Source organism: Carya illinoinensis, chromosome 14, assembly GCF_018687715.1.
Source record: "Carya illinoinensis cultivar Pawnee chromosome 14, C.illinoinensisPawnee_v1, whole genome shotgun sequence".
In the NCBI taxonomy this organism is placed as follows: domain Eukaryota; kingdom Viridiplantae; phylum Streptophyta; class Magnoliopsida; order Fagales; family Juglandaceae; genus Carya; species Carya illinoinensis.
Window position 1 is genome coordinate 6,263,732 of NC_056765.1, and position 27,953 is coordinate 6,291,684.

The 27,953-nt window shown below is 35.5% G+C and overlaps 1 protein-coding gene and 1 pseudogene across 1 annotated transcript; both read left to right on the forward strand.

Annotated features, from left to right (window-relative positions):
* The first annotated feature begins 9,021 nt into the window (after window positions 1–9,021).
* LOC122293317 (cytochrome b561 and DOMON domain-containing protein At3g25290-like) lies at window positions 9,022–11,585 on the forward strand. Its single transcript, XM_043101860.1, has 3 exons — window positions 9,022–9,775; window positions 10,301–10,555; window positions 11,109–11,585. The coding sequence occupies exons 1-3, from the start codon at window positions 9,152–9,154 to the stop codon at window positions 11,370–11,372; spliced, it is 1,143 nt and encodes a 380-aa protein (XP_042957794.1). The 5' UTR covers window positions 9,022–9,151; the 3' UTR covers window positions 11,373–11,585.
* A 3,401-nt stretch (window positions 11,586–14,986) lies between these two features.
* LOC122294407 lies at window positions 14,987–27,887 on the forward strand (annotated as a pseudogene).
* Window positions 27,888–27,953: the final 66 nt, after the last annotated feature.

Sequence of the window (27,953 nt, forward strand, 5' to 3'; positions counted from 1 at the left end):
AAAAAAATCTGGTTTGACTGTCATAAAAAATGATAAAAATGAGTTGATTCCAACTAGAATGGTTACTGCCTGGAGAATGTGTATTGACTATAGAAAACTTAACTCAGCCAGTAGAAAAGATCATTTTCCTTTACCATTCTTGGATCAAATTTTGGAAAAAGTAGCTGGTAATGCATATTATTGTTTCTTGGATGGCTATTCTGGTTATTATCAAATTGCTGTAGCGCCTGAAGATCAGGAGAAAACCACTTTCACCTGTCCTTTTGGCACTTTTGCTTTTACTAGAATGCCTTTTGGTTTGTGTAATGCTCCAGCTACTTTTCAGAGATGCATGATGAGTATTTTTTCTGATATGATTGATGACATTTGTGAAATATTCATGGATGATTTCTTTGTTTTTGGAAAATCCTTTGAGAGTTGTTTGCATAATTTGGCACGTATTCTCCAGAGATGTGAGGAAAAAAATCTTTTACTTAATTGGGAGAAATGCCAATTTATGGTCACTCAGGGCATTGTATTGGGGCATATTGTTTCTTCTGAGGGTATAAAGGTTGACAAGGCAAAGATTGAATTAATATCTAAACTTCCTATTCCTAGTTCGTTCTTTTCTTGATCATGCTGGCTTTTATAGGCGGTTTATTCAAGGGTTTAGTTCTATTGCAAAACCTTTGTGCACTCTTTTACAAAATAATATTGAATTTGTTTGGACTGATGAGTGCCAAAAATCTTTTGATAACCTTAAGAAATCGCTTACCACTGCACCTATTGTGTAACCTCCGCAGTGAGACCTTCCCTTTGAGATTATGACAGATGCTAATGACTATGCATTAGGAGCTGTTTTGGGGCAGCGGGTGGATAATAGGCTATTTGTGATTTATTATGCTAGTAGGACCTTGAATGATGCCCAGAAAAATTATACCACTTCTGAAAAAGAATTGCTTGCAGTGGTTTTTGCACTTGATAAATTTCGAACTTATATTCTTGGTTCTCCTATTACTATTTTCACTGACCACTCTGCTCTTAAGTATTTGTTGGCTAAGAAAGATGCAAAGTTACGCTTGATTCGCTGGATTCTATTACTTCAAGAGTTCAACATCAATATTAAGGACAAGAAAGGAGTTGAAAACGTGGTAGCTGACCACCTCTCTAGATTGTCATCATCTCCTTCTTCAAATGTCAGCCTTCCTCTTGATGATAGTTTCCCAGATGAGCAGCTGTTTGTGGTTGATAGAGCTCCCTGGTATGCTGACATAGTCAATTATCTGGTGACTGAGCGAATGCCTTCTGAATGGTCCACCCAAGATAAGCGTCGGTTTCTCTCTGAGGTACGATACTTTTATTTTGATGATCCATATCTTTTTAAGTATTGTTCGGACCAATTGATTCGAAGATGCATTCCTGATGATGAGTTTTCTTCGGTTTTGAGATTTTGTCATATGAGTGCATGTGGTGGTCATTTTTCAACAAAGAAAACAGTTTTAAAAATTTTGCAAAGCGGTTTTTACTGGCCTTCCATGTTTAAAGATGCTTATAATTTTTGCAAGACTTGTGAGCCCTGTCAAAAATTGGGATCCATTAGCAAAAGAGACATGATGTCTCTTTCCCCTATTCTGACTTTAGAAATTTTTGATTGTTGGGGAATAGACTTTATGGGACCTTTTCCGGTTTCTTTTGGAAACACATATATTCTTTTAGCTGTGGATTATGTTTCAAAATGGGTGGAGGCCATTGCTTGCAAAACAAATGACCATCATGTTGTTCTGAAATTTTTACAATCTTTGTTTGCTCGTTTTGGCATGCCAAAAGTTATTATAAGTGATGGGGGTTCTCATTTTTGCAACAAACCATTTTCTACACTTGTGAAGAAATATGGTATTACACACAGAGTTTCTACCCCTTATCACCCTCAAACAAATGGGCAAGCTGAATTGGCAAACAGAGAGATAAAAATTATTTTAGAGAAAACCATCAAGCCTAATAGGAAAAATTAGTCGGTTAAACTTCTTGATGCTTTGTGGGCTTATAGGACAACTTTTAAAACAAATCTAGGGATGTCTCCTTATCGATTACTTTATGGTAAAACTTGTCATTTACCTGTTGATATTCAGCATCGAGCTCTTTGGGCCATAAAACATGTTAACATGTCACTTGATGAAGCTTCAGGGTTGAGAAAATTGCAGATCAATGAATTGGATGAAACTCGTCGAAATGCTTATGACAACGCTCAGATTGCAAAGGAACGCATGAAAATTCTGCATGATCAGAAAATTTATCCAAAGCATTTCACACTTGGCCAGAAAGTTCTTCTTTACAACTCTCGCTTGCACATTTTCCTTGGAAAGTTGAAATCCCGATGGAGTGGGCCATAAATTGTAAAGACCGTTCATCCTCATGGTGCGGTAGACATTGTCAATCCGAAGAATGGTAATAGCTTCACTGTCAACGGACAACGTCTAAAGTCATTTCTGAAGGTCTTTGATCCACATGAAGAGATCTTGCTTGTGCAAAACCCCAGGGAAGTGTTTTGATTTGTTTCTCCTTCTTTACAGTTTTCTTTACTTGCTTTGTTTTTATTTGTTCTTTTGCTTTGATTTTATATTTCATGTTGATTGTTTATTTTGCTTGCTTAGTTCTGTGCACTTTCTTTTCTTTCGTTCGACTCATTGAGGACTATGTCTCTCACTAGTTGGGGGGTAGCATGTGTGCACAGTTTAAAAAAAAAAGATAAATAAATAAATAAGATTTATGAAATTTGAGCATCCTGGTGGAGTAGTTGAGCGGGATCATTTGTGAAAATTTATTTTCAAGCTTAAACATAGAGCATGATTTTTGATGCATCATATTTTGTTGATATGTGACTTGAAACACCGGGATGTTATGCTTATTGGGATGAAACTTGATAAAATTTTTGTAGAACAAAAGGCAAATTTTGAAGAATATTTTACACATGCTTATGCTTGTAGTGTTCCTTATTTACCATTCATTGATTTAACACTGGAGAAGTAAACTGCAGGACTACCGAGCCATGCCAAAAAAAAAAAAAGGAAAAGGATTTGAAAAGATTAGAATGAAAAGAAAAGAAGAAAAGAAAAAAAAAAACAAAGAGAGAGAGAAAAGGAATAAAGGCAACTTAGTGAACTTTACTAAGTAAAAAGGGCTAGAAACAGTTACCCAAGACTTTGGGGGTTGAGTGTCCAACCTTTAAAAACAGAGCTGGCGTGAAAACTGCTAGACCCTTGGGCTTTGAGGTAGTTAGAATCAGCAATGATTAATCTTAAGGTTGAAAAATCCTATGGCAAATTATGGCTAGTAATGAGGAACACACAACCGGTCTAGCTCCACACACACATTTGAGTTATGAGACATTTGCCTTAATTCTATGTAAAAGATTGTTGAGATAGTCTTGGTGGGTATAACCCTTGGGAGTTGAGTAGTAACGTGTCACTTTTGTGAGAATTCAGAATAGTGTTTGATTGTTTTTGTTTGAATTTCGATCTTTATGCAATATTCATCTCAATTAATTTTCACTATTTTGTTCAAGGATTAGCAAAATGCTAGTTGGGGGGTGTGATTGAGCTGAATTATTGCATTTTTAATGCTTTTGGAACCAATATATATTAATTCTTTCATTACTTTATCATTGGTTTTATATGGAAAAATGAATAAATCAAAGTTGTGATTTTAATTGATTAAAAGCATGAATTTCTGCTCTAATTTTATCAACTGTTGATTAATATGGATTAAGGCATAAATCGCTCGAGCGGCGACTTCTGGCCGCTCGAGCGAAGTCAGGCAGATTCAAACGCTCGACTTCCGCTTGACAGTGGGCTCGAACGAGTTGTGGGAAAAGAGATCGCTCGAGCGGAGGCATTTGGCCGCTCGAGCGAATTCAGGCAGAGTCGAACACTCGATGTTCGCTCGACAGGCCGCTTGAGTGAACTTAGGCAGAGTCGAACGCTCGATGTTCGCTCGATACTCCGCTCAAGCGAATATCGCATTTTTACAGATCAGGGTTTATTCCGCCGTCAGAGTATATATATGTTTTCTTGACATCTTAGGATGACTCTTGGCTGGAAAAACTCGGTTTTGGGTAGAGAAACACTTAGAATTCATTTTTTCCATTGATTTTCATTCAGATTCGGAGAGGAGGATTCATATAATTGATTATTCACTCACACTACAGCAGATTGAAGAACTCCTTGAGGGGTCCAATTGCCACTGCAGCTCAGCCTCCTCCACCGCTTCGAATCTTCATCTCCATTCAACTGGCTTGATCTTTTCAATTCCCTACTTGCTATTTCATTTCAATTTTGAGTTTCTGAATTATTTTAGAGAATTTTGATTTAGACGTTTGAGTAATTTACTTGTTATTCATTTAATTCGTGTTATTTATTTTTATCGTTTCGTTAAACTTTCATTTTAGTAGTGATTACAATTACAGTGGTTTAATTTGAGAATTTGTGATTTGAATATAATGATGAACCCTAGAACATTGAATTTGGGGCTTTTCAATTTTCAGTGCATGTTTTATCAATTACTTCCTAATTTAGTTTAATTCTTAATCTAGTTTTATTAATTTCTGAGTTTAATCTATTAGTCCTTTATATTCCAATCCGACAATCAAAATCTAAAAACATGAATCTAGTCCATGACTAGTACCCTTTTCCATCCATTGCACATACCATCATTTTATTTTCTCTTTGTTTCATATTTTTCAACGAGTTTGATTTTTAAGTAACTTTTCCTGATGAGATGATCTAGGAATTTATTCCTAATTATTACACGACATCCTCCTACACTTAGGATAGCTTTAGTGCTACTCATTTTTGAGTGAGTCACCCAACTATCATTCCTCCCAAATGGTAGATCATGTTACAGGACCTGAATGAGAATCAAGAGCTGACCAACTAGACACAGTTGACTGAGCGACGGTATGATGTCAATGTCAATATAGTAGTTAACGTAAATTACTACTTGTACGATGAAATTGCATCTCCAGTACTTTTTGGATTATAACCATTTTGGACCAGTGTTGTGATCTTAGTTATTCAATGGGCCTTTATATATGAAGTATATTTTAAGCATTTGGGATATTTCAATTTGGTGCATAGTATTGCTAAAGAAAAAATTGTCCGCTACGAATATTACATAATGTTATATACATGTTATGAACATTGCATCTTATATGTCATGAACGGAGGCAGGTAACCTTGAATTGCATGTCTCGACGCTTCAAATATCCGTCCGATTCCAAACGGAATTTGGGGGCGTCACATAACCTCTATGTCGTTTCTCCTCCGTACGAAGCTCACTTTTCCACTCGATTTCAACATGTCCCTGAAGATGTTTGGCACCAGCGTTTGGGACATCCTCAGGCATCTTCTTTACAAGTCTTAAAATCAAAAGTCCTTATTCAAGTTCCTGGCTCTTCTAAAAATTCTTTTTTTTTTTGTGATAGTTGCCAATTAGGCAAACTTTGCAAACTTCCTTTTTTACCATCTACCAATATTACTCATAATGCGTTTGATAAAATGTATCGTGATTTATGGGGTCCAGCTCCTGTAGTCTCTGTTGGTAAATTTCATTATTATGCATGCTTAGTTGATGCTTTTTTCTAAATTTATGTGGTTTATTCTTTACGCAAAAAATCTGATTTTTTCCCTACATTCTTACTTTTTGAGAAATATGTTGAGCGATAATTTTGTAAAAAAATTAAAATTTTTCAAACTGATGGCGGTGATGAATTTTCTAATAGCCAATTTACATCCCATTTACAAAAACAAGGTATTATTCATCAGTATTCTTGTCCTCATACTCCTGAACAAAATGGTATGGTTGAACGACGCCATCGTACTATTCGTGAACTTGGGATGACCATGCTTTTTCACAGTAGCGTTCCAAAACGCTTCTAGGTTGTAGCTTTTGCCACTACCACTTTTCTTATTAATCGCCTCCCTTCCACCACCATTAATTTACAATCACCCTTTTCCATCCTTCACGACACCTATCCTGACTATAGTTCCTTACGTGTGTTTGGCTCAAAATGTTTTCCTTACACTTGGCATACGAAAAAAAATAAATTTGATCATAAAACCTTACCTTGTGTTTTTATGGGTTACAGTGATAAGCATCAAGGTTACAAATGTTATCACCCTCCCTTTGGTCGTACATTCATCTCATGTCATGTTGTGTTTGATGAGTCCACTTTTCCTTTTAAACAACCTGGTAACCTTCACTTACCCTCACCTACCGAGCCAGTCCTCTCCACGTTTGATATGTGGATCACTCCTCCTACCCCTTTCTCCAACTCCACCATACCCGAAGTTGGTCCCGCATCTCTCATAGCCGCGGATATTCCTCTTCCCCGTCTATCCACTTCTGCCCCTTCCCCTACACCTGCACCACCCACCATTAGTGCCAGTAGCCTACCTATATCTACATCTCTATCCTCTGGTACTGACACCACAGTACCCACTGATCCTCCCACCACTTCATCAGTGACCCCTACTGCCACCATTGTCACACGGTCCAAGTCTGGCATTCGCAAGCCTAACCCCAAATATGCCTACTTGCATGACCTTACTCCCATTCCGATTGAACCTAAATCCATTCGCTCCGCTCTCAAACATCCTGGTTGGTTACAAGCAATGCATGATGAGTTACATGCCTTATGTGTGAATAACACTTGGACTATTGTCCCTCGTAATTCTACTATGTCTATTATAGGTTGTAAATGGATTTTCAAAAGCAAACTTAAAGCTGTTGGCTCCTTGGATCGGTTAAAAGCTCGTTTAGTAGCTAAAGGTTTTCATCAAGAAGACGGCATAAATTACCATGAGACTTTTTTCCCTGTTATCAAACCCAGTACTATTCGCATTGTTCTCACAATTGCTCTCATCAACCGCTAGAGTATTCGACAATTGGATGTCAAAAATGTGTTTCCTCACGGTGATCTTCAAGAATCTATTTACATGGAACAACCTCCAGGTTTTATTCATCCAACTCATTCTTCTTATGTTTGCAAATTAAATAAGGCATTTTATGGTCTCAAACAGGCTCCCCGTGCTTGGTTTGACAAATATAGCAGTTTTTTTATTAACTCATGGCTTTCTTTGTAGCATTGCTAATTCTTCTTTATTTGTTTGTCATTCCTCGCATGGTACTCTTATTTTACTCTTGTATGTTGATGATATTTTATTGACTGGCTCTTCTACTGCGTATCTTCTTGAATTTATTTCCACTCTTCATAGTCAATTTGCCATGAAAGACCTTGGCCCTCTTCACCATTTCCTTGGCATCCAAATCAGTCCCACCGCTGATGGCCTTACCCTCTCTCAAACCAAATATGCTTTTGATATTCTCAAATGAGATAAGATGCATGACTGTAAACCTATGGGCACTCCCATGATGCCACGGACCAAAGGTCTTACCTCTCAGACACCCTTCTCTGACCTTGCTCACTACCGTAGTATTGTTGGTGCCTTACAATATCTTACCCTTACTCGTCCTAACCTCTCTTATAGTGTGAATTTTGTTTCTCAATTCATGCATTCACCTACTGAAGCAAATTATAAAATGGTCAAGCATATTCTTCTGTATTTAAAAGGCACTGTAGACCTTAGTCTTCATTTTAGTTCCCATTCTACTCTTGATCTTTATGCATTTTCTGATGCAGATTGGGCAGGTTGTCCTACTACTGGACACTCCACCACTGGCTACTGTGTCTTTCTTGGAAGCAATTGTATCTCCTAGTCTGCAAAAAAACAACACACAGTCTCTCGATCAAGCTCTGAAGTTGAGTATCGCGCAATAGCCCATACAACTGCCGAACTAACTTGGATATCGTTCCTCTTACGTGATTTAGGCATTCACCTCACCTCCATTCTGTTGTTACTCTGTGATAATATTAGTGCTCTCTACATGACTGTTAATCCTGTCTTTCACGCTTAAAGCAAACATATTGAAATTGATTATCACTATATTCGTGAACGTGTTGCTCTTGGACTTCTTCACACTCGGCATGTCTCGACATCTCATCAACTTGTTGATATGTTTACCAAGCCACTTGGCCCACTTGCTCTTATTGATTTTCGGACCAAACTTGGCCTCGTCTCTCGGCACAATTTGCGGGGGCATATTAACACTACAAACAAGTCAGAAGAAAACTTACATTGTGAAGAACCAAATGGCTACCTCCCATACAAAGAACCAATGGCTACAAGCAAGATTACATCCACAAATTATGTAATAGCTAGCCCATCTTCCAGATCATGCAACGGCTAATATCTTTATTGTAATATAATTACTTTCCATTGCCGTATGTATCCTAGGCCTCCAATCAGTACAAACTCTCATGTATTGATACAATATACGAAGTGTATAAATACAATAAGACTCTCAAAGACTCTCACGGTTGAAGAGGTTTTACAAAAGCACCTTGTTGTAATTGTTTTCACACACAAGTTGGTATATTAACGGAAAATTATTTGAGCACTTGGTTTATATTTAATTCGATGGTAATTATTTTAATTCATCTATTTAATTCAATAGTAATTTAAGCAATTGGTAATATTTTTACTTGATTTATACTATACTAAGGTAATTTATGCAATTGATCAAAAGACAAAATTAAAAGGCGTAAAGAAAAAATATATATCAATGGCTTTTGATTTTTGCTACAGCCTACACACAAGCTGGTATATTAACATACTAAAATCCATTATAATTTTAAATTAAATCAAAATATCAGTAATGTTTTTACATAATTAATATGATAGTTCTGCAGTTACTGAAGATTCCCATTCCTACCGATGAATCTTCTTTATTGTTTTGTCTTTTAAAACCACATGGCTATAGCACCTCAGTCGGGAGCAATCCTCGGTACCCTAACGTCGGTAGCTCTAGTTTTTTCCATATTGCTATCCACAACATAATACGTTCCGTACTTGGGCGATCTACAAGACACGTGTCCACCCCTTAATTCGCCTTTTATGCCGCTGCAAGACACCTACAAAATCGGAGCGCTGGCCCTTTTTTAGCCTTTTCTCTCAACTAATAAAATAGTCCTTGCCTCTCCGTCGACTTTCTCTGCTCTCTCTTCGCCACCTGTTCTCTTGCTTTACTCCTCTGTTCTCGCGCAGAACCTTCATCAATGGCTTCTCCTCCATCCTCTGCTTCGGCTTTTCTGCTTCTTTCCCTCTCGGCTCTGTTTGTAATCTCTCCGGTTCACTCACTCACCTGTACTTCCCAGAGCTTCACCAACAATGCCGTCTACAAACAGTGCCTTGACCTCCCCAGGCTTTCTTCCTACCTCCACTGGACCTACGACCAGTCCAACTCTTCCCTCTCCATCGCTTTCATCGCCCCTCCGCCCAAGTCCGATGGCTGGATCGCGTGGGCGATCAACCCAACTGGGACGGGCATGAAGGGCGCCCAGACCCTTCTTGCCTTCAAGTCCGACGGCGGCGGAATGACCGTCAAGACCTACAACATAAAGGAAATAGGCCCCATCACGGAATCTAAGATCTCCTTCGACGTTTGGGACCTGAGTGCCGAGTCCGACGGCGGCGTCATGAGGCTCTTTGCCAAGGTGAAGGTCCCCGGCAATGCACAAACGGTTAACCAGGTCTGGCAGGTGGGTCCCTCCATCACCGCTGGCTTGCCGGACCAGCATGAGTTGCAAACGGCCAATTTGAACGCCAAGTCCACGCTAAGTTTGATTGGGGAACAAATGGCCTCTCCCTCCGGAGGGGACTCCAGGACCAAGAAGAAGAATGTGGGTTTTCTTTTTCCTCTTACTTCGTTTCTTTCCCTTTTATTTCCATTTATTTGATTATTGGAATGGATTCTCTGTTTTCTAGTATTTTGGGAAACTGTAAATTCATGGTGAGGGGTTTCTGGGTGCCCAAGAGCTGCAAACTTTTCGGGATAGTTTGTGGGAGTACATTTTAGACTGGAATAGTTGTTCTTTTCTGTTACTTTTCTCCCTTAGGAAAAACTTCAAAAATAAGAGGAAAAAATCTTTAATTTGCATAAAGTTCTAGAGAAGATTCATCTTCAAATCGATGGGAATATTTATTGTTTATTAGGAGATTTAATCATTGGGAAGTCTCAAATCTTAAACAAGTACAATACTCTTGTTGGTATCTCGTCTATTTTTTTGCTGCAATTTCGAGAACATATAAAGCTTGCTTTAACCCTTTTTTATTGGCACGCTTGCTTTATCCTTTATTTATGTTAATCCATTCTGTGGATTGTTAACAAATTTCTGAATCTGTCTCTTCTTTCTCTTGGGTGCCAGATACATGGAATACTGAATGTCGTCAGTTGGGGCATTCTGTTGCCTATTGGGGCTATTGTTGCGAGGTACATGAGGACTTTTGAGTCTGCGGATCCAGCATGGTTCTATCTTCATGTTTTGTGCCAAGTATCTGGTTATGCAATCGGGGTGGCTGGCTGGGGGATTGGTCTTAAGCTTGGAAGTGAGTCGGAGGGAATCCAATTCACTGATCACCGCAATATTGGGGTAGCCCTCTTTTGCCTGGCCACAGTGCAGGTAATGTCACTTCACAGAATGTGCCAACGTGGTATCTTTTGCTATCTGGTGATTAGCTAGTTTTGTATGTTGTCGTAAGCTCCATAAAAAGTTGTCAGTGACTTATTGATGATTGTTGTTTCTTTATGTATTAAACTGAATTTCTTATCCGAATGTTTGATATTAGTATTCAAAGCCTTATTAGTCGAGCTTTTAGATATTGAAGTTGCCAGATGCTCAAAATATTGAAGAAGAATTAGGTATGCTATATTTACCACTGGGACTTAAACCTTTTGGTCGACCCCCACTTTCTTTTTTCTTAATTAATGTTGGAGTCCAAAACTTAAAAGATTTTTCGGCATTTTTTTTTTTTGCCTCAAAGAAATTTGTAAGTGAAAGAAACTGTGGAATGTTCGAGCTCCACGTTTGATGTTGTGTTGAGTAATGTTGCTGTATTTTGTTTTTGTTTGTTTATACATATTGTTGGCTTCAAATGGTTTAATTTGTATAATTTGGCAACATGCTGTGATGCCTAATTTTCTACTGATGGAACATCCTTGTTTGGCTTCTGCAGATCTTTGCTTTATTCTTGAGGCCAAAGAAGGACCACAAGTACCGCTTGTATTGGAATATCTACCACCGTGCCCTTGGATACGCCATACTTGTCCTTGGCATTCTCAATATTTTTAAAGGTTATGACATCTTGCAACCTGCAAAGAAATGGAAATCAGCTTACATAATTGTGATCATTGTATTGGGTGCGATAGCCTTCTTGTTGGAAGCGATTACATGGATTGTAGTCTTGAAGAGGAAGTCCAGCAATTCCACGAAGCACTAGATGGATTCAAAAATGAAGAAGGCAGGTATTAGTTGCTCATTTAGGTTCAAATACATTTGGTGCCGTTCTCTCATGGCAGATACTGATTTTGTAATATCCTTCTCTTCCTGATTGTGATATAACTTTCTCTTCCAAACTTTTGTTTGGTTTGTGTATAACAGCTTGATTTCTCTTGGATATCATACACTTAAAGATTGTTCAATCTTTCAGCTATACATGTCTTCTGTGTTCCAGAGGTTTGATTGATGAAACCTTCTAGGATGCATGCCTAATGACAATAAACTTGAAGAGAATTATTCATCCATGATTTCCCGTTAATTTTTTTTTTATCAGTATCTAGAATCTTATTGCTCTTTACTTTCTAGATTGCACTCATCACTATCAGAATGCTGAAAAGGGATTCCTCTTGAGCAGCTAGTGGCTTCAGCTGCTAAAATCTCTTTGCACAGTGCCAAAGGTCTTACTTTTTTTTTTTTTTTTTTGATGGGCTCAAAGGTCTTACTTGACTTCGAAGTGGTTGCCAAAGTTATAGATTGTGTGCATGGGTACTGTATCAACAAAACAGCAAACTCAAGTTTCTTCCAAATGGGGATTGGCTAGATGACTTTTCTTTAACTTCTTTTGTTTTCAGAGATGAGATGAGATAAGATAAAATCTTTTGAGATATGTTGAGATGAGATGAGATAAGATAAGTTTAGATGAGATATGTGTTTATTTTCAGAGATGAGATGAGATTAGTTTGACTTTGTTATAGTTAATAATATGATGGGATCCACAAGTACTTGTAATATCTTTTATAATATTTTATTTACTTATTTATTTACCAATGCTGCAATTTTTTTTTTAATTTTTCTGCTTCATTTTTTTTTTGTTTTTTTTTTTTTTTGCTGCCTCCTTTGTTTATTTATTTACTAATGGTGCATTTCTTTTCCCTGCTTCCTATTTTTTTTTTAACTAAGAGAAACCATTTGGTCATTTTTTGTTTGTTTTTGTTTTGGCTGCTTCCTTTGTTTGTTTATTTACCAATCGTATAATTTTTTTTCTACCTTTTTTTTTTAACCATTTGGTCAATTTTTTTTTTTTTGTTTTTTTTGCTACTTCCTTTGTTTATTTATTTACCAGTGGTAATTTTTTTTTTGCTGCTTCTGTTTTTTTTAACCATTTGGTCTTTTTTATTTTTTTGGCCGCTTCCTTTATTTACCAATGGTATTTTTTTTTTCTGCTTCATTTTTTTTTAACCATTTGGTCTTTTTCTTTGTTGCTTCCTTTGTTTATTTATTTACTAATGGTGATTTTTTTTTTTGCTGCTTCCTTTTTTTTAACTATTTGGTCTTTTTTTTTTTTTTTTGCTACTTCCTTTGTTTATTTATTTACCAATGGTGCAATTTTATTTTTTATTTTTTTTTGCTGCTTCCTTTTTTTTAACCATTTGGTCTTCTTTTTTTTTTTTGTTGCTTCTTTTGTTTATTTATTTACTAATGGTATTTTTTTTTTTTTTTTTTGCTGCTTCCTTTGTTTATTTATTTACCAATGGTTATTTTTTTTTTTTTTTGGCTGCTTCTTTTTTTTTTTTTTTAACTATTTGGTCTTTTTTTTCTGACTATTTCTTTTGTTTATTTATTTACCAATGGTGCAATTTTTTTGAGATGAAAACTTGAAAAAATACTTGAGATCTTTTGAGATGAAAACTTGAGAAGAAACTTAAGAACTTTTGAGATAAAAACTGGTAGATCAAAATGTGTGTTTGTTTTTGTAAAACTTTTGACAGTACGAAAACTTTGATAAGTTTTCAAAGTTTTGGTTTCAGTCGCGAAAATAAACGAGAATCCTAAACTTGCTGATTAAGCACTAAAGTCCCACTTAACTCAAATTTAACCACCAAAACAGAGTAATTAAGCCATTTTATTTTGCTCCTTTATGGGATTCTCTATCGATGCATCGGTCTCTCCCTCGATACCAGGAGGGACATGCCCTTCCTTTGAAGGATAGTTGTCAGGGTTGGTACAACTTACCTAAATATGTGGAAGATTACAACCCAAAAGAAAAAAAAAAAATGACATAGAAGCACTTGGATTATGCTTTTGCTAAAGTGATGTTTTGATGATAACCTCTAATCCACACGTATTCCACATCCCCTTATCTATGTAATAAGTACGTTAATTATCTCAAGAAATTGAATAATCTAATTTTTTTAAAAAAAAAAAAAAAGATATTTGATGAATTTGATTTTCTCCTTTTAAAATTATTGGATAGTTTGGAACATGGCCTTTGAAAAAGGAAAAAGGGGAGGATTTAACTTATAAAGTGTTAGTCTTTTTTAATATAATGATTTAACATGTCAATTTTAATAATTTGACGTTATATTCTCAAATGTTGTATTTTGAAAAATACAAATGGATTTATTTTAAGAGAAGACAAAGAATTAAGAAATCTCTTCTTTAGATACATGGAAAATAATTAACTTACAACTTTCATAAAAATTTAACAAAGAAATTTATTTTTAGTGAAGTAAAATATTTCCACGAATTGATAATCAAATGATCCATAAAGGAATTTTGCAAAAGTTAATTTATAAACTAATATAATTTTATTTGATATGTCATATCTACTTTATAGTAAAAAAACTTTCTGACGTTTCACATCAAATCACTTATAAATTTATTTTTATAAAATTATTTTGTGAACACTTTTTTGTATAATTATAAAGAATTATTCACATATTTGGGTAGATTATAGGATTTAAATCGTATGTTATTAAGACAACTATAAAGAAAAAACTGATTTACAAGTTTGTGTAGATAACAATAGTACAAACTAAACCTTACTATTTAAAAGATGTAAATGATATATAATATGCGAGTAATATTAGAGAAAGTTTTAGAGTATACAAGTCTCAGTGCACTTACTTTAAAAAAAATAAAATTTATTATAAAAAATAATTTTTTCATATAAATTCTAAATATATATATATATTTTACAGAAAGACACCAACTTATTGGTATCATTTCTCATTTTACAAACCACTAATATGGTAAACTTATTATATATATATATATATATATATATATATAAAGGGAATGAGAGGTTTTGAACTTAAATTTTTCATTTAAAAAATCGGGTCATATGCTATTAGCCAATCATGCTCTTGCTAATATGGTAAACTCATATGACAAGTCATCTTAATCCCATACAAAAATATAGACTAGCAACTTCTTGTTAACAGCTTATTAACAATTATAGATTAAAAAATATATATATTTTAAGAATAATACTAATATGTCTTTTTAAATTTGCTTATTTATTTTAATCGGTCGTGTATTTAAATTTATTATTATTATTATTTTACTTAATGATTAAGAAAATATATATTAATATATTGATGTATCTATTTTATTTTTAAAAAATATTTAAATATATTAAAAAAATATAAAAAATAAAAATATAATTAAAAAATAAGCAACAAAGTAGCACGACTTCTTTTTTAAAAAAGAGTGCCCTACAGTCACAAATAAGGCATCTAATTTAATTTTTTTTTTCTTTTACTTTTTGTTTATATATATTTTTATATATTTTAAGAAAAAACAATTTCTTGTATCTTAATAGCTAAGTCAAAGGAGTAAAGACGGCTGTCGGAATCCTCTCTACGTGTCGCTTTAACACTTCTGTTTTTAAAATGTATGCCGTTGCAATCGAACTCTCAGATTCGATATCCCAGATCACTCGCAGTGGAATAATACACTCAGATTCGCACTCCCGGATCTCGTCTTCCTTCTTCGATCCCCCAAGTTCTACTCTCGTACGGGCACCAATGGAGTCCATTCTGAGCAGGGGGGGTTCGTGGATCAGAGACCAGCGGGCCAAGATCCTCAAGGCCTCGTGGGGGCCGCTGCAACGACCGATGCGATGGCCATGGAATAACGACGACACAGAGCAGAGGAAGAGGATCCCGGAAGAGTACGAGCGACGCAAGGAGCAGCTCCACGATCTCTGCCATGCCCTCAAGGCCGAGTCCGTCTCGGACTTGCAGGACATTCTTTGCTGCATGGTCCTCTCCGAGTGCGTTTACACGGTATGCGACTCTGGAGAAGCTTTTGATAGGTTGAATAATCTAAAGTTAGCATAAGACTATATGGGGATAGTGGTCTCGAATCTTTTTTCTTTTATGCAATAAAATGGGTTAACCAAACCAGTGAGAATTGATTGTTGGGTTTATGAGAGAGGTGAGAAAATGAGAAGGAAAACGAGGATTTGGAGAAGATGGGGAATGATATACTCACCGCTACCGCTCAGTTTTTTTTTTTTTTTTTTTACTTTGCTTTTAATGTTCTCGTGAATTTTTTTAAAAATAAATATTTAAAAAATACATATAAAAAAAAAAAAAAAACGGCTCGTTTATTTTAAGAGACGAGATGAGTTGAGATTAAAATTAAAAGTTGAATAAAATATTATTAGAATATATTATTTTAATATTATTTTATATTGAGATTTGAAAAAATTGTAATGATTATTTTATTTTATATAAAAATTTAAAAAAGTTATAATAATTAAATAAGATGAGATGAGATATTTTATGAAAATGAATAAGGTTGATCCCTAATGGTAGCTCCAGCACCCGAAAGAAAGAAAAGATAAAATATAATAAGAAAGAAAAATCTTGAAGAGGACCCCAAAGAAAAATAAATAGAGATCACATGCCTTTACTTTTTGAAAATTTTTATTTGTAAGCCTGTGTGTAAAGCATACTCTCCTTATAGATAACATGGCAAGACTTGATTTACAAGAGAAATTTAAAATTTAAGGGAATATTTGGTGAATGAGATGAGATGAAAATGTTGTGAATAGTAGAAAGATGGTTTGAGAATAGTAGTGAGATAGTTTGAGTTAAATATTTATTAGGTTTTGTGAAAAAAGAGAGAAAAAGTTGAATAAAAAATATTATAAAATTAATTTTTTAATATTATTTTTATTTCGAAATTTGAAAAAGTTGAAATGTTTTTTATTTGAAAGTTTGGAAAAATTGTAATAATTAGTTTGAAAAAGTTGTAATGATTATTTTGAAAGTGTTTACGTTTGAATGATATTTGGGAAAGAAATAAGATGGAATGAGATTAGATGAAAATTGTTTCCAAACATTTCTCAAGTCTTTTACAAATCAAGTCTTCCCATGTCAACAGTATAAAGGACATGCCTTACACGTCTACTCCACAATACAGAATAGATGTCACTTGAAATGGCCTCTACACCACAGTCAGGTACAACGAAGAAGGCGAAGGTCCACTGTCCATGCATTTTCTTTGGACATTGACACCTGTCATTTATAATTATCTCGGGCTTTTGCGAGGCAATCAGTGGATTGCCTTTAACTTTGTTTTCCCTCAACTCCTGATGTTGTTTGGATTCGAAGGTGGCTCTATGTAGTATGTAATGGTAAATATTTCTGTCAGTCTTACAGATGTGTGCTAATTGTCTATGGTGTTGTTCATCTTGACAGTTTACAAAGTTAGAATGCAATAAAACTGTGACAATGTTGGGACCCGTATTGGGTCTGTTTGGTTGTGGAATGGTTCTTAATTGATGCTAGTTAGTCACTGAAATGACTTTGCTTTAACTTATGGTTTCCATCCTTCCTTGCATGAAGAGGGCTGCTGATGAGTTGGTTCGAGCTGTAAATAAATTTAAGGCTGACTTTGGAGGACAAGTTGTTTCTTTGGAGCGTGTGCAACCTTCTTCAGATCATGTTCCACATGGGTGTGTTCGGCTCTATATTTCCTGAATTTTCTTTGAAGTTATTTCTCTTCTACCAACGTATTACTACTTCATTTTGTTAAGTAATAATCTTTCAGATTCAAAGGGGCATGTGGAGGATTTTAGGTTTTTTTTTTTTTTCATATAGATAATCTTAAATTCTTAATTGCAGTGGGCAGGCGGGTACCCGCTGGTAGCGTGAAATTATTGGTCCAAGAAACATACTCTCACTTCTTAGTTGTTATTAAATATAAGCGTTATATGTCTACCTATGTATATTTTTTGTTTCCTTCAAATTTTTTTTTATAAGTAATGTTTATTTATATTTTTTCCAAAAAAAAAAGGGATTTTAAATTTTGTGGTTTATCATATACCTTCCTTGTATCCTGCTTGTTGCAGGTACTTGTTGGCAGAAGCAGGTGACACATTATTTGCTTCCTTTGTCGGAACAAAGCAGTACAAGTAAGCATGGCAGAATGTATTTATCAGCTTCTATTAGTCTGTATAATTTTTATGATTTTTATTTCATTTTATTTTGTACAAATTGAGGGATGTCATGGCTGATGCAAATATACTGCAAGGTGCTATCTTTCATGATTCCGTGGAAGATGCTGAGGAAATTGATGCTGTCCAATCTAAACAACATGAAAGTCAAACAGGAAATTCGGAATACTTAGGGAATCCCCTCGAAACAAAATCTAAGCAACTTAAAGATAAATCTAAACCTGCTGCCCATCGGGTAAGATAGCAGTTTATAGTTTCATGGTCCATTTGGTCATATGTCAAACATTTTCTCATTTTCCTAGGCAGCTCTTTTCCATGCTAATGTGTTGATGCACTGTACAAAATATTTGAAATATGTGAAAGAAATACCATTCAGGCAGTTTTTCTTTTTTTCTTTTTTGAGTTTTAAATTGATCTCTAAATTGACTGATCATTGACTGTCCTAGAACCATTAACAATAGTTGTCTTATAGCAATTAGATTACATGAGTCTAGCTCCGCACCCCTCCCCCAGCTAGTCCTGTTTTTAATTACCATAGATTTCACTCATGTTTTTGTATGCTAACATGTAGGTTTCTTGTTCCTCCATCCTAGAGATGGTCCTTGTAGCATACCGTCTGTATTGTGTTTTTCTAATTATTTTTTGTTCCAATTGTCTTTAGGGCTTTTTGGCTCGTGCTAAAGGGATACCTGCTTTGGAGCTATAAAAGCTTGCTCAGAAGAAGAAGCGGAAACTTGTATTATGCGGACATTCACTTGGTGGAGCAGTGAGTCTGATTATCCTACTTTCAGTTTTTTCCAATGTTTTAAATTCCGTTATGGTGATCATTCCGGTTTAAGTACTGGAACAGAATATTTCAGTACTGGTGCATTCCTGGGTACCATTTTGGGATTAACTATATATATAAATAAAAATTATATAAATACCTTTTGAATTTTAGAATTAATTAAATACCATGTAGATTTAAAATTTGCAAAAATGCCATCCAAACTCAAAAAATTACAAAACTGCCATTAAAACTGTCCGGAACAGAATAGGGCCCAGAGTGCGAATTCTGGTCGTAATTTAGAATGGAACAGAATGAGGATGTATAATGTACCGAGTACTACACCAGAATGGAAAATTCCAGGCGGAATGGCCGGAACGGAACGGAATTGAAAACTATAGTTTTGCCAGTTCTTTGTGTGTGATTAATTGATGTAGTATAATTTGATATATCTGTTCTCTACTCCCATGTTTTCCTTGTAGGTTGCAGCTTTAGCTACCCTCGCCATTTTGAGGGTTATAGCCGTTGCATCATCATCAAAGGAAGGTGATAAAGTTTTAATTAAATGTATAACATTCTCCCAGCCACCAGTAGGAAATGCTGCTTTAAGAGAGTAAGTTTCTAATAATCTTCTTGGCTAATATGTTATTTTTGAATAATGAGAGTCCTAAATATCTTTCCTCTCCCCCTTTTTGTTGAGGTGACAAATCCATGTTTTTTTATCTTGGTATTTTATTTCAGTTATGTTAATAAAAAAGGCTGGCAGCATTATTTCAAGAGTTACTGCATTCCAGAAGATCTGGTGCCCCGAATACTTTCTCCAGCATATTTTCATCATTATAATGATCAGGCTCAACCGATGCCTGCTGAAGCTGAATCTTCTAATTTTTCAATGTTAAAACATGATGAGGGGATAGAGAAGCTAAAAGACAATGAAGGGGAGCAGTTGGTTTTGGGGTTGGGTCCTGTACAGCGATCATTTTGGACACTCTCAAGGCTTGTTCCTTTGGAGAGTGTGAGGAGACAGTTGAACAAATATAGAGAAAAAGGAGTTAACTCTGTAGAAACGTCTTCTTCAGCTGATTCTGTTGCAGCAAATTGGGTTGAAGATGATGTAGTTGAACCACAATCTCTTGAAATCCAGGAGGGTTCAGATGGCATTTCTCTTAAGCCAATTTCTGATACTGATAAAGTTCTACCAGATGTAGCAACAAGTGGAAAGTTAGCAGAACAAGGGAACATGAAAGCTGGGGATGGTGGGAACTGGCGCAGGGTGCCTTATTTACCTTCTTATGTACCATTTGGGCAGGTGTATATAAGGATATTATGCTTCATTTCTCATGTTTTGTTTGGTTTTATAATGGTTTATAATCACATAGTTGCATGAAAGGTGGAAAAGTAGCTTAGTAGCTGATATTATCGAAGTTTAGATGTTGATGGTGTTGCTACTTGCCAGCAATCTATGTTTTGTTGTTTCTTTGGTGGCTTATGTTAATTACTTCGTTGTCATTAGACTGCCTTGTTGTAGTCTATTGATTCTTGTAGTGGTCCCCTGACCATTTGTTTACTGTATATTGACATCACTGACTTGCTGGCAAATTTGAGTTCCTGGCTATTCCCTTTCTGTGCCTTGAATGATAAGCTTGTGAAATGACCTGAGAGGTCCCAATTCTTTTACCAGCGACCAAATCCATTGGCAAATGAAGTGTGTGCACCTCTGTGTTGCTTTCTCTAAATATGATAGGCATCATTACATTCTGTTGTTCATAATAATTTGTATTTATTGAGGTTTCTGTTTTTCACATGCTTATTTCCATATAAATTAGTCTTTTTTTGTGAGTCTATTTTATCTTAGTGACTTTATTGGAACTATTATTTTTCCTTCCAGCTTTATCTCTTGGGGAATTCATCAGTGGAATCACTGTCAGGTGCAGATTATTCAAAGTCAACCTCGGTATGCGCTTCCTTTGGTTAGCCACCTATTTCTTGGGTCCTCTCTCTGGATTGGCAAGCTTTTTAATATTTCTGTGGGATAAATCTTAAATTCTTGACAGCCTGTCATGGTTATGAGTAGTAGTTGGTTGTAGTATCTCCTGGGATCTCTCATTTTGTTTACTTTCTTCTGGCAAAGACATTTTCAGGTCAAATCTGTTGTTACGGAGTTAAAGGAACTATTTCAGTCACATTCCATGAAGTCATATAGATCTCGATTTCAGAGGTGTGAATTATTGTATTACTGAAAGTGTACATATTATATTTGACAGTTTTGCCATTCAGTTATGCTTGTATACCTTTTGCCCCAAAATTAGTAGTCAGTGTTACGAGAGAATTAAGGAGAGGATTTTATGGGATTAATTTTGTAACATTAGGCTGGAAGACGTGGTTGTAAATTAGGTAGAATTAGGTACCGACTGCTGCAAGCAGATGACCCACGACAAAAAAAAACAGCTCACAACAACCAAGAGCACCGAGAGAATCACACAGGCACCACCAGAAAATGCCGACAGACCGAGGTATGTGCAGCCACCAAAAGAAATCCACCAAAAAAAAATTAGCCCACAACAAGAACAGAGTTGTGCAACTCTGGAAAAGTTTTGACAGCCACCAAAATTCAAACCCACAAGGTTTGATCCCACAGAAAGCACTGAGACCCACTAAGAGCAAGAAAGAACTCGCTGAATCAGTGAACAAAATCCTCCCAAGAAAAAAAATCGCACCGTGATTAAGACCAAAGCGACGAAATCAGAGGGGCTCTGATACCATGTCAGTTTTGGTCTTAATACCTTTCTCTCGGATTTCTTTCATTTATGTAGAAAATATATTTACATAGGATGCTCACATAGGAAGGTACGGATGTCAACTATTTACAGCAGTCGGTACCTAATTCTACCTAATTTACAACCGCGTCTTCCAGCCCAATGTTACAAAACTAATCCCATAAAATCCTCTCCGTAATTCTCTCATAACAGTCAGTGGTTACATTGGCTGCCAGGTTCCTGAATGTTGTTGGTTTTTCTATTATCTTAAAAAACTTAGCTCTGAACTAATTTAGTTTATCTGCAATTTGTCCGATGAAATCCTTCTTAGATTTTTGAAATTCAAATTATGTGTTGGATCCATGGACAGTGGACACTGTTGTTGGACAAAGAAAGTTTCTTAGGCAGGTTAAAAGTTTTTCCGAAATTACTGACCGACATGTTCTCTGTGATTTAAAGAAATAGAACAGTATTAATTTATCTGAGCTTTTATAGTTTTTCCTTTATTCTTTTTTCTTTGTGCAACTTCTATAAATTTTACAACTAAGATCCTGAAGTGGTGATGTGGTTTATTCCATTGTCCAATTGGAAAGATTTTCTCAGAGCTATGAATTTTAGGATGATCAATAATACATCTCCTTAGACTGGCCAACTAATAAAACATCCAAATTTTGCGAACTCTGTACGGTCCTTTTTGACATAATTAAAATGAAAATTCAGAAATTGCAAATCTCATTCTTGATGGAATTATCTTTTGTGCAGAATCTATGACCAATGCATGAGTGATAATCCTACATCTTTCCTTGGAATTGAGCAACAGCCACAGTTTCCACATCTACAGCAGTGGCTTGGTCTTTCAGTTGCAGGTGCTGTTGAGCTTGGGCATATTGTGGAGTCTCCAGTCATTCACACAGCTACTTCAATCGCTCCTCTTGGATGGAATGGAGTACCTGATGAGAAGAATGGAGATCTTCTAAAAGTTGATATCACTGGATTGAGGTTGCATCTCTGCACACTTGTTCATGCTCAAGTGAACGGTAACTGGTATTGTCCTTTTTATAACCCCGCCTCAGCCTCTCTTTTGTTTTCGTTTTTTTTTTTTTTTTCACTGAATTTTCCAATCCTTGTGTGCTTAAGATGATCTGATAGAGCAATATTTTGGTCATTGGTAACAGTCATCAATCATTTCAATGATTGGTGTCTTTTTTGGATCCTACACTGACTCTTGCAAACTAATTTTCAATGGTTGTGGTTCTTGTCATATATTTTTTACTTTTTGAATATATGCTTCTTGGTACCGTCTTGATAAAACATTGTTTTTGCTACACCTGTTGAGCTTTGACCTGACCAATACGCTCTTCACTTTGTACTGGTGCCTTTTGAGCAGACACAGAGATACAAAAACTATGTTTTAGCATTAGAAACTTCAATTTCTCAACTTAATAGGACAAAGCAAAGTCTTTCCAACCGATTAGATTAAGCTTCTTGAACCTTTTCACTAATTGGGTTGGCTATATATATATATATATTCTTTTAAGCATTCTGCTGGGACCATTTATTTGAGAGGATCTTTTAATTTGAGCCAAATCAGTTTGTATCATTCCAAACTGCCAATTGCTAAGCTCATTAGAAAAACTGAGGCACTAGAATGCCATTGAGGAAGTGTACATTATCTCTCTGTTCAATATTTTGTTTCAATTATATCTACAATACTCTATTCTTTCTTTTCAATTTTAACTTTAGTCTTTTATTCTTTTAAGCTGGGGACTTGAGAGTAGATGCATTTGCTACATGGCTAATTTGGTCATTTTTTTTATAAGTTCATGGCTAAGTTGGTCATTGTATCGTATATGTATAAAATACGCTATTGAGACAAACATCATTGATAGGAGCTATGTAAAAAACTTAGCCTCTTCTTTCTCTACAATACCTTCTTTTCTCTACAAGACCTTCTGTATTTCTCATGCAAAATGGTCAATACTTGTACTGCATCATGTGTTCTAATTTCCATGCATTAAGCCAATATAAATTTGACTGTATTTCTTATTTGGCTAATAACATACCCGGCCTTCCTTATGTGGCATGTTTTCCCCAATTTACATAGCTGTCTTTTGGTATGGGATGCATCCTGATTATGTCTCTGTCCCATCCAGGTGTTCCACTAGAGTAGAATTGTTTCCTTCGGTTCCAGCTTATTCTTCAAATTATGGAGTGGAGCCAGAATTGCAAACGATGCGGGTTGTAGTTGGAGCACCATTGAGACAGCCATTAAAGCATCAGATAGTGGCAGATACATTGTTGCCTCCTCCTATTCATTCAGATGCTGCCAATCTTACTCATGTAAATACTTCAGGATTCTTTCATGATGAAAAATTCATCTATGCTGAAGGTTTGGGTGATTTTCGCATATTCTGCACCAGTGATTTTGCTACTGTATCTAAGGAGGTTCAAGTCAGAATTCGTAGGGTCCGGCTACTTGGCCTTGAGGTATTGTGATAAATATAATGTATGCATTAGCTAAATATGTTTTGCTTTGTTTTCGGTAAATTATGCAGGAACTTAAATGACCTGTGTCCTGTGTAGGGTGCTGGTAAAACTGCTCTTCTTAAGGCAATACTTCGTCAAAGAAAAGTGCACACTATCTCCAATAATGAGAGCATGCTCCCTGAGGCTGATGTTCAAGAGGGTATTGTTGGTGGGTTATGCTACTGCGACACAGCAGGGATAAATTTGCAGGTATTCATCTTGTACTTGTAATTGATGTTTCCTCTTTATGGGGCATTTCTTATCCAACTCTTTTCCACTTATCATCTTTTATTCACTGTATTAGAAAAAAAATAATAAAACTGAAGAAACACTTCAGTTGCCTACATCCAGTGCTGCCTCCCCCTAAAATGTAGGAAAATAAAATATTCATAGTACTGGCCAGTCACACAATCACTTGTGTGGCTGCTCTATTTAGTATCACCTGAATTTGTTTTTGTTAAGCAAACAAATTTTATTAATACCAAAAATTGGCATAGCAAGTACACATGACGTATAAAAGAGAATGCACCTAATTAAGAACTAGAGATAAATACATGGAAATCATGGAAACTGCATCCATTGAAATCTACTGGTAAGCCCAAAGAAATAAGGTATTGTTAAAAAAAAAAAAATACTCGAGATAATCCGGAGAGCATTCCCAATCTTTAAAATCCCGATCATTCTTTCTGTCCAAATGCACCACTGGAGGCAAATGGGAACCATCTTCCACTTGAGGTAAGAATGCATGATTTAGTCCATGTTTGACAACTCAAGCTTTGAGTATTCTCTCCATTTCTCAAGTTTTCCCTAAGTTCATTCCCAAGCATACAAAACTCAAAGGCATCTCATTCAAAAATTATTTCACTCATATTTCACTTCACATTCCCATAATTCTTTTTATATAAGTAAAAGGTTTTGCACAAATTTGTTTCATAAATTTTCACTATCCAAACATATCTTGAAGTGCGACCCAAAACTTTTACTAAAACCCATAAAACTTAATCTCAAACCTTCTCTCCAATTCTCAACATTCAAATATACCCTAAGTTTCAATGTAATCATGCAAATTAATGTCAAGATTTTAGTGAAAGCCTTGTTTGACTATTTTCATTCACGTTCTCTAGTGAAACTGCTGGTATATTTTTTATTTCCACTTACAATGAGCAATTGAAAATCATTTTCCTGGGGTCTCATCAATTTATATGTGCACTTTAGAAATTATGGAGACTTCAATAAATTGTGCTGTTTTCTCAATTATGGAGAAAATTACCTAGTGAAAATTATGTGTATATGGCAAAAAAATTGTTTTAGATAGGACCTGAGATGATAGCATTGTTCAAGAATAATTTTGTTACCCAATCTTGGTTTCAGATTTTTAAGTAACATTTCGTGGTATCTTCGCGCAGTTATTAAATGCTTAGAATATTGTAGCTATAGCTGATCAAGCTATTGAGAGGTGACCCATGCACTTTGGCTCTTATAACATATTTTATATAAAATGTTTGATATTCTTTCCTACTTAACCTGAGGGGAGGTTCACAATGCCATAGCAGTGTGAGTTTTCCTAATATCAATGTTCCACCAGAAGTTGCCAATTTTATTTTACGGAGAAATGGACCTAGTTGAAGCGTTGATGTTTGACAATTCATGGAACTTGGGCAGAGTATACATATAGTTCCTGCTTCTACAAGTGAGGTAGTTAGGTTAAGAAGGAACTCTCATGTGTTAAAGATTTGCTGCTGTCATCTTCTCTATCCTGTGTATTGTTGGCATAATCCTGGACTTTGTGTTCTTACTTTCTTTCCCATAATGTTTTTTGGTGCTGCAGGATCTGAATGGGGAGATTTCTCGTTTCAGGGATGAACTGTGGATGGGAATTCGTGACCTAAGTCAGAAGACAGATTTGATTGTTCTTGTGCATAACTTGTCCCATAAAATACCTCGATACAATCACTCAGATGTGTCACAACAGAAGCCAGTGCTTTCACTTATGTTAGATGAGGCCCAATCACTCGGAATCCCTTGGGTCCTCGCCATAACAAATAAATTTTCTGTAAGTGCACATCAGCAAAAAGCAGCAGTTGATGCTGTTGTACAGGCATACCAAGTATCTTTAAGTGCAACTGCAGTTATCAATTCCTGTCCATATGTTATACCCAGTGCTGCAAGTGCTTCTTCTTTGGATGCAATTGGAGCATCTGATGGAAGGATGGATGCTCAAAAACTTATTTTTGCCCCTCTAAATCTGGTTCGGAGGCCTTTCCAGAAGAAAGATATCGTTCTTCCAATGGAGGGTGTCTCGTCACTCTGTCAGCTGGTCCACCGTGTGCTTCAGAGCCATGCAGAGGCCTCTTTCCAGGTAACATCTAACTTCATATTGCACTAAAAGACAAGGAAATTAGTGTTTGGGCCTGTTTGGGGTTGCGTTAGGGATCTTAAAAGGTACTTAAATAGCCTTGAAAGCTCTATAATGATAAAATTGGGTTGTTTGGGTGTTACATATTAAAGTACATTTTAATCTCAAATAAGCTAAAAAATACGTTTGAGAAAAAGTATAAAAAAATAATGTTTTTCATCAAACATGCTCAAACATGTTTTTCTGGATAATGCAGAACCTAGTTGCAATTTAAAAAAAAAAAAAAAAAAAAAAAAAAAAAAAAAAAAAAAACAGGTGAAAATACCTATACAATTTTCAGATAATTACAGTTTTGCCCTGATATTATGACAGGCACGACACTACAACTTTAATGTCATTTCTACCTTAAAAAGGACATTTTTATTTATATTGTTTCCAAACAGATATAACATATTTGAAAGTGTTTTAGACATGGTTACCAAATAGTAAATATTTTTTTTAATAGAAGAGCTTATTTAGTTGGCCTAATATTGTTTAGAACTAATGTGGTTGTTAGGGCTGAAGAAGAAGTACGAGTGACTGATGGAAGTACTAAATTTAGGAGACACCCGTGGAGAACTTTAAGACTACTGTAAGAAACAAAACAGTCGGTATAAACGTAATAATGTATGAAGTTTGGATTCTAGGACATGGAAGACTTTAAGGGGACGTTTGAACAGAGACGAGAGATTAAATTCTCAAACCCTCTCATATTTCATTCCCAAACATCACTCAAACATAAAACACTTTTCAATTTCAAATTTTCAACTTTTTTATCTAATCATTACGTAATCATTATCCAAACATGAAAAACAATACAACTTTTACAAACTTCAAAACCAAACACAAAAATCAATATAATTTTTTCAAACTTCAGAATAAAAATTATATTAAAAAATTATATTCAAACAATCTTTTAACTTTATAATACTTTTGTTCAACTTCTTCTCTCTTTTCTCAAAATCTAATAAAACATTTTAATTTAAAACATTTCACTACTATTCACAGAATTTTGAGATACTCCCAGTGTCCAAACAAGCCCTAAGAATACTTAAGTGAGGTCACGTGTTTTCTAGTTTGTGATATGTTGTTTCAACTTTAGATGATTGTACCAAAAATCATTTTTTTTATGCTCTATGGATCTGTTAAATTTAAAATTGTTTGTAACGGAACATGCTTATGAACAAAAATTTTGGCTCCCGTTTTGTTTTGGCTGATAGTTTCTTTTTCCTTTTTCAATCTAAAGGAACTTGCTAGAGATAGACTTATGTTGGAATTGGCACGAGAACCTGCGATGACAATGGATGTAAGTGCAGATTCCCAAGCCAAGGCGTTCTCCTTAACATCTGCAGCGGTGGGTGCTTCCCTTGGTGCTGGTCTTGGCCTTGTCTTGGCTGTTGTGATGGGTGCAGCATCTGCCTTGAGGAAGCCCTGAGCATCTCATCATGTAACTTTTTTTTTTTTTTTGGCCTCTTCATATTTCAGGACTGCATGTGTTCCAGAATTGAGCTTTGGGTACAATATCTCATTGCTTTGCCCATAAGTGGCCCAGTGGAGTTTATTGTTTAAGTTCCACTATGGGATGACCAGTCATTTTTGTCCGTTGTTTGTATAATATTTACAGGCAAGGAGGTTAGGCGTCCTAACAGAAGTTTGTGTTTTTCTAAACCCGTGCCTGCTCTCCTGCATGTACAAGTTGTGTATTTTTCAGTTTTATTAGCAACACAATAGTTGCTCTTTACCCTTCAGATACTTCAGTTCCATCTTCTTGAGATTAATCTACAATGAAGATGAAAATGGGAATTTCTGGGATGATTTAGTTCCGTTTGGAAGTTTAGAATATCTCATAATATCTGTAAATAGTAATAAATAATTTGAATTAAGATGTT

What these genes read in the sequence shown, in the direction of transcription:
- LOC122293317 (XM_043101860.1), top strand. Translation starts at nt 9,152, where the DNA reads ATGGCTTCTCCTCCATCCTCTGCTTCGGCTTTTCTGCTTCTTTCCCTC. An exon ending in CCAGGACCAAGAAGAAGAAT is followed by an intron (nt 9,776 to 10,300) that starts GTGGGTTTTCTT and finishes CTTGGGTGCCAG; the next exon opens with ATACATGGAATACTGAATGT. An exon ending in TTTGCCTGGCCACAGTGCAG is followed by an intron (nt 10,556 to 11,108) that starts GTAATGTCACTT and finishes TGGCTTCTGCAG; the next exon opens with ATCTTTGCTTTATTCTTGAG.